Source organism: Gallinula chloropus, assembly GCF_964237585.1.
Source record: "Gallinula chloropus genome assembly, chromosome: 2".
Taxonomy (NCBI): domain Eukaryota; kingdom Metazoa; phylum Chordata; class Aves; order Gruiformes; family Rallidae; genus Gallinula; species Gallinula chloropus.
The window spans coordinates 23,999,893-24,013,879 of record NC_140086.1 but is presented as its reverse complement, the minus strand read 5'-3'; the positions used below and the strand labels follow the sequence as shown (position 1 = coordinate 24,013,879).

Here is a 13,987-nt window from a genome sequence, read left to right as displayed (position 1 = left end):
AGGAAGGGGGGGATGCAAGCTTGACACCAGCATGTTTATATACAGCGTGATGCACAGTTAGCTGCCTACAGATCATAGAAATCATGGTTTGTAGACTGAAGCCAGGCTCTTCTCAGTGATGCCTAATGATAGGAGAAGGGGCAGTGGGTGCAAGCTGGAGCGTAGGAGGTTCCATGTGAACATAAGGAAAAGCTTTTTCACTGAGGGTGGCAGAGCACTGGGACAGACTGCTCAGAGAGGCTGTAGAGTCTCTCCCTGGAGACATTCAAAACTTGCCTGGTTGTCGTCTTGTGTGACCTAATGTAGGTGATCCTGCTTGGGTGGGGATGTTGGACTAGATGATCTTTCAAGGTCCCTTCCAACCTCTAACATTCTGTGATTCCGTGAATGTAGTAAAGCTTCTCTCTGCTGTTTTTCATAGTAGAAAAGTTGAGAGACCTTATTAGGCACTCTGATAGCTTTATTAAGGGTAATGCATTTGGATCAGGACTGATATTATTCTCTGCATTAAGAGGTATGATGGCATGTGGTCCTCTCTTCCCTGCTGGGACGTGGGTGAAATCAAGTATTCCAACAAAGATCTATTTCCCATGATTTCAGAGCCTTGGAGCAGACTTCAGCTATTTTCTGCTTTTTAAAGCTGAATGAGATATTGATAATTCTAACGTCATCTTCCTGGCTGTTTTTCTGGGCTGAAAATTACCCATTTTAAATGTCTTTGTTGAGAAGTGAAGAGGAAGTCTGACCTTTAAAGACAAATCTGTGCTTCTTTTCTTATGTCCTTCTGGCACTTAACTTCCTAGGGGCTCCACAAGTCTAGGAATGGTTCTATATGACTAATCCTTTCAAACCCAGACTATTGAAGACAGGTTTGAGACTTCTGCTCTGTTTCTCCAGTGTTTTCTGGCTCTGTATGAGTTATTCACCTAGCACCCTGGAAGTTTGCATCCTGATCAGCCTTGCATTAGACCTTCTCATAATAGGTTATATAGTTTTTCAGCCTTTTCTATCCCTTACTGGAAGTACCCTCATTCACAGCAAGAAGGAACACATGATAGATTGCTTATCCAAGTCAGCTGTGGTCTGCTGTTGTGCAGGCTTTCAGCTGGAGCATTCAGGCTGTTTTTGTTCTTGAAGATCCCATCAGGATGCTTTAGTTTCAGTTTCAGTCTGCTATCTGGCTGGTGCAGACATGTTTGATTTTTACTGTCTTTGCCATCCTGTTGTTCTGCAAGGAATAAAAAGTTCTCTTAGTAAAACAGGCAGCTTGAGGTTTTCCCTTTCCAAGAAAAAACTCTTCCTGGTGTGCAGCCTTTCATCAAAGAGGGTTGAGAACACCTGTGTGTAGGTAGAAGGTTTTCGACAAAGCTCCCCCATAAGCAATATTTTACTCAGCAATCATTCTGCCAAACATTATATCCCTCCCTCACCTGCAAGAGGTCTGTCCGTTGGCATCTGTTTACTCAGTGGTTTTTCTCTGTGTGACCTTTTTCTGAAGCTCTCTCTGGAGAAGTTTCTGTGTGGAATTTGGAGGATTTTTAAAAAACAAATGATGCTTCAGGATTGTTCACAGTGACCAGAACTCATTTGTTGCATATCTGGAGACTTCAGTTAATGTACACATAAACAATATATAAAGTGCAAATTCTGGTGGTACTTAGTTTTGTATACACACTTTCCAATAACAATGTATTCATAAAAATCTATGAATAATGCTGCATTTGGAAAAGAGGTTCTGCCATTGCAGAACCCTGGAGGTGTTCAAGGCCAGGTTGGATGGGGCCCAGGGCCACCTTGTGTAGATCCAGGCCTGGAGGTTGGTGGCCCTGCCTGTGGCAGGGGGGTTGGAACTCTGTGATCCTTGGGGTCCCTTCCAACCCATGCCGTTCTATGATTCTATGATTGCAGTTTGTCTAAAGCTTGAAGATTCACAACCATGTGGCTTGGACTCCTTTGCTTTGGAGTTGACTATAGTAAATAAGCAATCATTTAGAAATGAAGAAAATTACTTAACCAGTAAGCGAAATTCAAGATGCGTGTGTGTATACATTTTTACTTCTGTGCTCTCTGCTCTGGGATTTGGAGAATGTATAATGCTTTTGGCATGGAGCATAGAGTGAATCAGGGAGCATAAATACTGACTGAAACAAGTTTCCAGGTTTGAGTGCTTAAAATTGACCCTTTTGACGGAGCGGGGCTACATGCAGTCTTCTCAGTAACTGTGCGCACAACGGATTTATGGGGTGGTATAGATGATATTTGCTGTTTTATTGCCTGCCCCCTCCTTCATACTGAACGTTGAGCTCATGCTTTTCTAGAATAAGCAGAAATCTTGTTTTCTGAGTCAAAGCAGTCAGCTCAGTTACCAATTTACATCTAAAGTTAAGATATGAAGCAGTGATACCATTTTGAAAAGAATGTTTATCTGTATTGAGGCGGGTGGGGTACCTTGGGAATTCTTCAATCAGATTCTTGATTACTCTGGGCAGCTCAGCAGAGCTGGTCACTGTGTTCATCTCCTGCAATGTCTTGGGCAGCACAGGTCCCTGCAGCACTCTGCCATCTTCCATAGTGAAAATTACCATGTTTTCCTATCGTTGCCTGTCTTTGCCTAAATCATATATCCAATCTCAAATTATTTACCTATTTAACTCCCACTCTGCTACCTTATAGGTAGCAGAATTTGTGTAGGCAATTCCAGTAGACTACATACCTAAGTCTGCTTTGTCCATCTGCTTCTTTATTCCTTAGAACACTAGATTTTGAGCCATGATATTCCTTAATTTATAATGAAATTTGTTCACATTTTTGTGGTAGAATAGAATATGATCCAAAAATAGTCCTAGGCTCCTGAGATCAAATAAAAGAAGGGAGATTTGCTGTCCTACTCTCATTTCTAATCTCAGACCATTAAATATAGCAATTAGTTGACAAAAAAATTATCCATGCAAGTGTTTTTTTTGTCTGCTTGAGATGTCTGTTTTCAGTAGTTCACCAGAAATCCATTCCATGGGATTACTGCATTGTACAAACGAGATTTAAAGTTGTTCTAATCTGAAAAATACCACCATGGTTTATGAAACAGGATTGAGGAGGTCTCAGCCCAGTATAGCAAGCAAAAAAATGAGTGAAATCACCTCAGTTTCTTCAGAGCACCAAACTACTTCTTACTTTGATGGTGCGTACAGTCTCCTGTTGATTCAGAAGGGTCGAGTAACTGAGTTTTAGTGGTTCCATATGGAAAGGGAACAACCTTGAGACTACAACACACTCTTTTGTCACAGAGCTAAACAAGCTAAAATTCTTAAACCTTTGTTAGCATTTTAAAAACCTGTTCATGTATGATCAAATTAATGTAGTTTTACGGCATCAGTAATCTCTGTCATGCATGTACTTGCGGCGGTATCAACTACAGAGGTAGAACTTGATAGCCTAAGAGCTCACCTGTTTTATATGTGAAAGTGCCATGATGCTAACAGAGCAGATCTTACCTGTGAAGTTTCATAATAAACAAAGGACTTAAATCAGATTGATGATCAGATTTATAACACCAAATATTAGATAGCATTCTAGTAGGACTTTGGGGAGGAAAAAAGCACAACAAAGGGACCCGACTTTGGAAGATGCCTCTGTAAACAGGTTAGTTGTAAGCACTGCTGGATTTCTGACTTGCTTTTATAGTGCTGTCTCCAGTACCTGCCTCTGCTTGGACTCAGTTTGGACCACCCTGCTTTTTCTGATTGGGAATGTAACTCTGGGCAGCTTCAATGTTTTATTTCTCCCCATCTTTTGAGTGAATAGAATAAAATAAATCAAATGTTCTAAATGTAATGCTTTCTAAAATGTTCACATCACTTTATTTACGCAGTGATAACGTAGTTTGGAATTTGTTACAAAATAGTTTTGCTTTCTATCTGCATAGTCCTTTCTGTCAGTTGAATTAGAGCTCCTCATCCTACTTATATTTAAAAGCGAACATGAGGAAATGATACTTTAATGAGATGTTCCTACATTAAAAACCTGGAAATTCATGCAGAGGTGCTGTGTGGCTCAGCATAGGAATATTGCTGTTATGTTTTCATAGAGACAGTTTGGTAATCATGCAGATAAGGCGGACACTTCTGTATACTACAGCTGCCTACACATTTCCTATTTTTCTTGATTGCTATTGCCTGTTAAGTTGTTTCCCTGAACCCACATCACCGTATTCTCTAAAGGAAATTAAAATTTTTCTCAAATGAAGTTTGAAAAACAAAGCAGCCTTTCAAGATACACCCCCCAAAAAAAAAATCAACCAAAGCCCAACAACAACCAAAAAAAACCCCTAAACCCCCAACATAATGAAGAAGTTAATAGTTAAATCTAAATAAAAATTGCATCTCAGTGTGTTCAAAGCATTTTTCTTCAGTTAGAGTCAAAATGCTAAATAGATTCAGTTTCATTTTAACATGGAAGAGCAGAGATGATTTGATATGCCTTGCTTCATCTGATTTGCAGATAAGCAACTCCTTGCACTTCAGAAAAATTATGCCTGACGTAGACCTTTGTGTTAACCATAATTCTGTGTTATAATTCCCTAATTCAGCATTTGTGAGTATTTGGAAATGCATATTGATGGAGACATAATGTTTCTTTTCTTTAACCCCTGATGCTGGTTTATCAGAAAGTTCAGTTGAAATTAGGCCCATGTGATTTAAAGTTATGATTAACACAACTCACACCCTTATATTTAATTTTGCTACTAGTTACACAAGGTACTTAGCTGTGGTACTTGTATATCTGATTTCTCTCCCTGCTGTGTAATTTGACCACTTCTCTGCCTCACTTCCTCTATTTTAAAAATAAAAATAATGATGCTGACCTCTTTTGTTTCAGCACTTAATGCTTCTATGCTATAAACCTCAGTAGAAGAGTTACAAGATCATGGTAGCAGTAGAAGTACATTCTTACTCAAAGTTTCCAAAGATCAAAAGCTTTTTTTTTTAAAGGGATAGTGTTAAAGTATTGTGGTGTGCATGTGTTTGAGCAAAGAATAACTTTTTTATGAAGGAACTGTGTCCAATATTAAAGACCAAAGCACCTCAGTTCATGGGAAAATGTTACTCCATTATTTCTATTTTAATGAAATATTCTCATATTGGTCTAAGTAACTAAACAAATTGGTCTTAGAGTATTTTTAAGCACTTGGTGAACATATATTCTCTGATAAAACTCTATGAAAGTAAACTAGACTTGGAGATTTTTCTCTGAGGGAAGATTGGGATAATGTTTATATAGAAGGCCATCTGTAATAATTCAAGTCAACCTTGGATAAGGAGACATGCAGACATATATTTCACTACTTAGACAAAATTTATTAACTTACTGTACCTGGTATAATGTAAAAATAATTTTTCACAATCACGTAAACTTTGATGTAGATTGAAATATCTGTTTCCCTTGCCTGGCTTGGCAATTCAGGATGAAATGCAGCACTCTCTTAGATAGAGATGGAGTGCTGCATTTCATCCTGAATTGCCAAGGTAGACAATTATATTGGCTTGTTGTTGATATTCCAAAGTGGACAAAAAAGTTGCGTGTGCTGTGGAACTGCAGTCTCTGACTCCTGCTTTAGCTACTATTCTTCAGCTTGGGATGTGACTGAAAATGGATGCAGTGCCATGGGATAGCTAAGTGGTAAAGCCTGTTTGGAATGCAGGCCAGCAAGCCGTTTTGGCAGAAAGCAAAGTAGTAGAGAGCACTCTTTTTCCCTTAGTTGACTTGGAGGCTAAAATTAAACAGAGTTAGATATTTCCACATTTAGCGATTTACAGTGCATCTGTTCTGAGTCAACCAGCAGAAAGAACTAATTACCTATATACTTTTACAGAAAATAACTCTTCATTTGGGTGTAACATGCAGATCTGCATTTTTATAGTATGCCTTAGTGGAAATGCCCTTCAAAACAGTAAGATAATAAGAGAAAATATTACTTCTTCTTTCTGTTATCCTTTAAAATAATTAGATACTAAATTAATGATGCTAATTCAACCTGTATCAGCACCTGCTTATCATTCACATGTCCTGAGACATCTAAGAGTCATGAGCTCAATGCTAAAATAATTCACCCTGCAGTTTATATGGCAAGATGGTGTAATGTTTTCCTTAGTTACTTAGTTACTAAAAATAAATAATACTTGTCAGAATTAGTTTTTATTGTAGATCATTCCCTTTGTTCATATTTGGGATCCCTCCCCAACAGAAAGTGTAGATGAATTATAACTTAAACTTCTGTTTCCTGTAAAGGTTTCTCAGTTCATTTTGTAGGGGAATAGCTAAAATGTTTTACTGAAAGTTTTTGCTGGAAACTGCAATGTAGATGTGTTTGGATACTGTATACTAACAGGGCAGAATTTAGAAAGAATTCTGCCAGGGCAATCTCTTACTGTTGCAGAGTTAAAATACATTTTTCTGCACATAAACATTAAGGCTGCGTCTCGGTGTCTAGTGCATCATAGTATGTCACCATAGTGTTAGATGTTGAGTTTCAGTAAGTAAATTTAGGACTGAACTTGTTAGTGTCTACTCTTCCTAGTGAATTTGCTTCACCAAAATGCTGGGGGTCACTCAGTAAAGCAAAGCTTACTCTTCCACAGGGTTCTTACATCTCCAAAAACACAGCCGTTTTTGCCAAATATTGTCACCTCCCTTCTTCCCAAGAGCTCATTCACTTCTGCATAACCCTTTTGCCATGCTGCTGCCTTCATCCTTTTCTTTTGTTTCTGTGATACTTGAAGCCCTTTCCTGTTCTTTCATCACCCCTGAGCATCCCTCAACACCGCTTCTCTGCTACTTGATTCTGCCCCATTTCACCTATCCTGCCTTTACCTCTGGCCTCTTTCCTCTGGAGTTGCATCACTCATGTATCCTCTTCTGCCTCACTAGAAGTGCACCGTATTCCCTTTTTGTCCCATTTATTATGTGCTTGGATTTCCCTTTTGAAGGAGAGGGTAGAGCTAGAGCCCTAGGCTAGCGACCCCTCTGCTCCCTGCTCCTCAGCAGCCTTTTGCTCAGTGCTCAAGGCGGGAGGAGGTGGCAGCAAAGCAAACGCAAGTGCAGGTAGCTAGAGGTTATCCTCTGCAGGCCCCCTAGTCCTTTGGGAAGACAAGTGCTGTTGCTTCAGCTGTCATCATCGAAGGAAGCTTGTCAAGAAACTCATCTGCAGGATGAGAAAGCAAAGCACAGCTGTGCCCTGCTGTTCATCCTCTGACACCGCCTGCCCGCGGCATCCCTTTGGTTTGCTCCTTTAAGGAGACATCTGAAAGTTGGGGAGGAAAGAACTTATTTTTGCCCGAACCACCATGATTTGAGGGAATTCTCAAACGTTCATAGATGGTGTTGGCAGGGTGTTGGGCTTGATTCTTATTTTTCAGGTCATTTACTAGATAGATGTGATAACTGGCAAGAACTGGGATCTGGAAAGGAAACGTGGCATGTTACGGGACTAAGGTCTGGTTTTTCTGAAATGTAAATTTAATTAAAAGGAGGAAAGGGGAAGGAAGAAAAGAAAGTTCACCGCAATCTTAATGAAATCCAGGAAACTCAAGCATTGCGTTTTGACAGAGACAAAATGGCAAATAACTTTTTTTTCTTAGATGTGTATTGAGTCTGCTGCCAACTTACAGCTTGTTCCTCAAATCACTGCACTCTTCCTTGAAAACCGGGGGTGTGGAGTGTGTGTTCTTATTTCTTGGCATGAAAATGCAAGTTTGAGAGGGATTTTTTCTCTGGGGGGTTGGGAGGGTTGGAGGATGCTAACCTGAGAAAGTTTTCTTTGACTACGTAGTTACTTATTTTGAAGAAAGCTGTTACACAGAAAAGAACTTTACCTAGGTGATTAAATTGCTGTTTGAATGTAGTGACTGAGTTGCCCATACGGCAGTGAATTTCAGTAATTCAGTGTGACAGAATTGCCTTGGTAGGAGGCCAAAGTTACCTGACAGTCAAATTGAAAGGCAAGTAATATAATTGCTTATCTGACGACTTGTGCTGGGGTTTTTAAGTTGGGTTTTTTTTCCTTTCCTTCCAGACACAAGCTATCAAGGTCAAAAGACAACTAGAAAAATAAACTATTTTCCCCTTTATGGGATGTATGGCTCGTGTGACTTCCTTGAAGTTTCAATTCAAAGCATGACTTATGTGTAGTGAACTTCACGTTTAGCTAAATTTTTTGCAGTAAACTACTAACTTCATTGATTAGCTAGCATCACATGCTACAGTAACACTTTTTTCCCCTTTTTCTTTTAAGGACTCTGTTATAAATGTGAGGCTTTTTGTTGACTTTGCCTGTAGGCTGACTTTATTCCTCACTCTTTGGGAGGTCTCCGACTCCCACTTGTCATATCACGTATACATTAAACCTTTCATTAATTATTGCTGACAACAGGCAGTATCTCTTAAAGATACAGGATTCTCTTCTTTTGGCATCCAAGAATGTTATAAAAGCACATTCTTTATCAATCCTCTGTTACCCTCTGCTTCCTTTTTCTCGTCTCCTCCAGTTCCTCCCTCATGGTATATTCACTGCTCTTCATACTTCCACATTTCCCCTTTGCTTTGTGCTTGACATCGGCTTTGCTTTAAATTGCAGATTTATTTCTAAGGTTTATTACTGACATTTAAAGCCTTCAGATCACATAGACTAGTCTGTGTATAGGAGTTCCTCACAGTGTGTGTTCCAACTCCAAGCTTGTACTAGGCGGATGATTTATCTTTGTGTATTTCTTGCCTGCGACTTTCCCATTGTACTCATCAGACTTCCTTGCATTGCCCCAGGTTGGAGGGTCTTCTGCCATTTGGAATTCAGCTGGTTTTAAAATTTTGTTATATACAATAAACTCATAACTTATGTATTCTCTCCCACCCCCCCAATTTTGTTGATGTAGTACGTGTTTTGAGACATACATTTTTTACTGGGTTTTGGAAAGTACATTGAATTGTGTGACAAACTGTCTGAATTTATTTGAATTTATTATTAAATTCAGTTTGCTGCCTAATTATATCATATACTACAGAGTAAATATATATTGCTTTAGAAACTATGATTCTTTGAATTATAGAACTACTGTAAAACTTTAGAATTTCATACTGGGACCTTCCAGTAACTAGGTTTTCTGGTTTGAGTTTAGATCATTTATTTATTTGTTGTAAAAATGTACAACTTGGATGAAAAGATAGGTGCCTATTACTACTTGCCACACTTTTTCAGTATCATCAGTATCTTTGAGTTATGTTCATTCGTTTCTGAATTTTACAGCTCTGTAGTTAGGTTCTCAATAAATACTTAATCTGTACTATTAAAATAAAAGTGTCACTAATACATAAACAGATTTTTAATCCAGGTGTAACAAAAATAGTGCCATTAGTGAATTAGGTTTTAGTGTTTGACTTGTAAGATTTATGGATATTGAGAATAGTTTTTCTCTTATTTGAGCCATAATGTTTCCATGTGTGGTTTTTTTTAAGCATAAGAAAATGAAAAGTTTACTTATATGAAATGAAGATATAGTAGCCCTGTCCTGTAACTGTAGGACTTCAATTGTGTTATTGAAAGACAATAAGATTCATTGTAAAACTTGGGATAAAATCCTAAGAGCTCAAAGTACTGAGACTGCTGGTGTTAAAGCAGTTAAATTTTTTTCCTTATTCTACCAAACTAGTCTACTAGAGTACTTGTGACCACATTTGCATGAACAATGTTTGTCCTGAGTAGCTTTGGGTAGAAGGCTAACCTAAAGTACACGTATCTTTTTTTAAAAGAACCCACTGTCCTAGACCAAGCTTTTCTTTACTGAGGTTGGGGAGAGTCATGCAATATATTCTTCTCTTTCTGTCAAGGGTCTTGTTGACTCATTTTTTGCATAATGTTATTTTTGGCTGAGAATCTGAGGAAGCGTGTTGTGTGTATTCAGTTTGACACACAACTTTGTGAAAACAGGCATTTTTCTTGGCAAAAAAAATTGTAAAAATCACAATAAAAAAGCAATTCTCTGCATTTTTTATGTGTATGTCCATAACACTGGCAGTGCTGGCAAGGGTCTCACTTTCAAGAAGGTATTGAAGTTTATGTTTTAATTACTGCTCTTGATTGGAATTTAAAGTGCATTTATCTGTGAGTCCAATCCAAACAAAAGTTTGCATTAGAGCTTATTTTTGTGCACGTAAAATGAATACATAGATGGAAATTCTTTAGTATATAGTTTACATTTTATTTTCTTTTCTATGCTGTATAGGTGCAGTACTCTTGTCCAGTGTGCAAGGATTAGCAATTAATGTTGATCCCGTCCTGTATACCTGGCTTATCTACCAACCTCAGAAACGAGCTAGCAGACACATTCAGCAGGTACGTATTTTTGGAGGGAAAAGAGTGGGGTGAGGGGGAACTTTCTCTTCCATATATCCCAGTAGAGCATTCTTGTTCCATTTATTTGTTTTCTGTCATTTACAGTGTTAAAAGAATAGAGAGGATGGGTTTTGATGGCTACCATTTAGGATCGGGATTTCACAACTAATTTTAACTACTGAGACCTCATAAGCATCTTGAGTCTGAATAGTAACTCATGTTTTAACTGTTTGGGGTGGTCTATCAAATAATTGCACCATTTCTTATAAAACTGCTGCTTTCATTAAAACCTTTTTTAATAGGAGATAAACCATACAGTTGATACCCTGACAAAAATGAATGCTGTAACACGTTCTGTATATAATGTCAAAACACACATATGCATATGAAGTGCTTGGAAGTGATACAAGTTAAGGCTGTGGGTCTGCCTGGCACATTTTCTTTGATGTATTCTTAACCTTAATTTTCATGCCCCATCCTCTGGACCTGGAAGAACCTAGGTTTTGCCTGATTTTAAACTTAGTTTTAGCTGTTTGGCAGGCCAGTAGAATGGTAAAGCTACTGTAGTATTTGTCATAATTATTTGTCATAATTGATCAAACTACTGGTCTGTACGGCCTGATGCTCTGTCTCAGTTATAAGTGGTCGATTATTAAGTAAGCAATACAAGAATCTTTTGGTATTTGTCTCATAGTTATAGAGCACTATGCACATCAGGGGAGTTTCATACTGGGCCTTTGAAGTGGGAGGATTAACATGATTGGTAAACACATCTCTTTCTTGTGTGTAAATGACCTTGTTAAATAGTAATTGTCAAACATGATTTTGTTGTGTACCAGTACCATCTGAAAAACTTCAATATGTGAACTGCTGCTTTATTGTTTTAATAACTTCACACTGGTTTTTAATACACTGAAGTATTGTTCATCTCTGTGTCATGACTGGAGCAACACATTTCCTGCTATACCTCTTTTTTAAAAAAGACTGTTTATTTACTTTTGCAAATTTGTTATGTTTCCATCCAAAATGTAATTGGGCCTGGTTATTTCAAATGTTTGTATAAGAGTCTTTCTTAGCAGTAACATATATAATCAGCAGTTTCTCAATGCTTTGGATTGCCATTGTATACTGAGTGAGTAGAAAAGTTTAGTAACTACTGTCTGGGGGTTTGATCACCAGTGGCAAAATTTTTAATTAAATTTTGAGTCAGTAGTTATTTTGAAATTTGTGTCATTATCTTATACAACCTGACAATTTTTTTGTGATCTCTTTCTGATTAAAATTACCGTATTACATTTCTGATGTTATTAACATTTGTTGTGGCTTAATAGTTTGCAATTATTTTAAACGTGAATTTATAAACCTGTCGACATGATACTAGTTTCACCGTTAAACTGATAATAGGCTGTGCATAATAATAAAAATTACAATGTCTGTAGTTGTTAAGAAACTTTATTTGAAAAGAAAATTATACCTGCATTAAACTATCTGCTGTTTTCCCCTGTATGTAGTACTGTAATTACCCTAAGACAAGGATTCTAGTCAAAGTTACAGCCTTGTATATTATTGGAAAAGGTTTAGCTTGTTATCATAGTCTAATTTGTATAAAAACCCACGGATGCTCTGTACAACCTTCATAAATTTTGAACATTTAATGAACAACTGTAAGATGTGATATTTTCAAGTCCTTGTTATGGTCAAAATGTTGTTGATGGCAAAGCTCTTTTCTTGCTCTGTTCTAACCATGAGTCTTCTATAATTGTGACAGAAGAAGACAATACATAACTTCAGAAGTTCCTTGTGGGATTCAGAGATCATAAGTGTTAAGATATTTTAAATTTTTATTACTAGTTAATATAATTTTTTGCATTGTTATTTTGAATAAGTTGAAATTGTGAGTTTTATCTGAAACTAGAATCAGAATATCTTTTGGTATGTTTGGTTCTGTGTTCACATTCTATCAAGTAATAACATTCTGAGTTCAATAAGTGAAATTGTTAATTTATTTTGGGAGCACAACTGTAGCCACGTACACTTCTGATTGCACTGGGCTGGGATTGTTTCGCTCCCCGCAGAGTCAGCTATGTCTTTGCATACCAGATTTGTTTGCCTTTTAACTATGACTCTGGGATTCTTAGGTTTATAATCCCGTTGTGGTAGTATATATATTTTATATCTTTACTGAAATACTCATTATGTGTAATGTAATTGCGTTGGCGTGCTTTTATGTGAGAGTATGAAAAGTTAGAAATATCAGAACATACTTAACTTCCCAAACTGACATGGGATAGGACAGAAGTAAGCAGAAACGAAAATGCATTTTTAAAAAACACATAAATTTTCAATGTTTTTTCCATAAAGCCATACTGTGTCTTCTTTAAGAGGAATGTGATGAAACCACCAAGAAATGTAATGCTCTTTGGCCTTACTGAGATATTACTCAACTGGAACAGTGCAATGAATGACTGCGGGGGGGGTGGTACACGCAACCCAGCAATGGCAACCCCTTTTCATTGCTAAACCTACCCCAGTCTGCACTTTGCTTACCTATACCTAGTGTGATAGGTGAGGGATTTACAGTACTTGACTCGTACAGATGTTACTTCTTTACCCTGCCTCCCCTCCTTTACCCAGTCTGTTTTGTACAATTAGGTTATAAACTCTTTAACCATGCTTACGTGGTATCTAGTACACTATGTCACGTGTCCTGATATCTTCTTAGATGGTGCCTAAAAAATGGGAGGAATGATAAACGAGGATTTAAAAAGTCTGCTAAACCCCAAAAGGAAAGAGAAGTTAATGAAAAGTTAAGTTTGTGCTATAATCAGTGAACATAAACAGGTTCTTCATATATTTAGGCTAGAAGTAAAAGAGGTTAGAATCTTGATTTTTAAGACTACTGTAAAGATTTTTCCTGCTTCTGTTATCGTTAGAATGAAATTTTCTGACTTGTTCCTGTTTGGAATTTTATGTCTCTAGGAACAATATATATGACAACTGTTTGCAGGAGAAAGGGGTTGGACTTAGTGTTTTATCTAAAGAAAATGTTAGAATTTGCTAATTCATTTAAATTATGTAGAAGGGTTCTATGTTATGTTTCTGCACAGTGTGTAAGTTACATACATCATTCTTCCTCGTGTTTATTTTAAACTAACTTGAAAAAAACCCCAAGGGACAATTTGGAATTAGAACTACTCTTTAAGACTGCTGCATAATTTTTTAATACAATGGAATATTTGGTGCCAGATGCTCCCAGTGAATGGCATTGTAGCATATTACCTTTTTGTTACAACGTGGCAGGACATGCCAAAATGTGGCTGCTGGTATGTATTTGAATAATGATCTGTGCGGTGGTTGTTGTGGCTGCATGGTCAGTGCTCTAGGGTAAAGGGGGGTAAATATAACTTGTTTTCCTCTCTCCATTCTGAATTTCAAATATGACTGTAAGTTTTCCATTGTCCCCTTTGAAGAACAGAAACCATGAGAATATTGCAGTCTAAAAATCCATGAGGCACTCTTAGTGCTGGACAAATCTACATAGTGCTTTTGAATTTCTCTCATGGCTTCTAGAATTAGGTTCTTAAGTTTCTTTGCTGAAGTGAAAGC

The 13,987-nt window shown here is 37.5% G+C and overlaps 1 protein-coding gene across 1 annotated transcript in view; it reads left to right on the top strand.

Annotated features, from left to right (window-relative positions):
* Positions 1-13,987, top strand: part of VPS13B (vacuolar protein sorting 13 homolog B) — a gene marked incomplete at both ends in the record, with an annotated part of 442,808 nt that overhangs the window by 185,369 nt on the left and 243,452 nt on the right. The window contains one exon of the mRNA XM_084260382.1: positions 10,272-10,381. Within this exon, the coding sequence (XP_084116508.1) occupies positions 10,272-10,381 (110 nt within the window). The remainder of the gene's footprint in view (positions 1-10,271; positions 10,382-13,987) is intronic.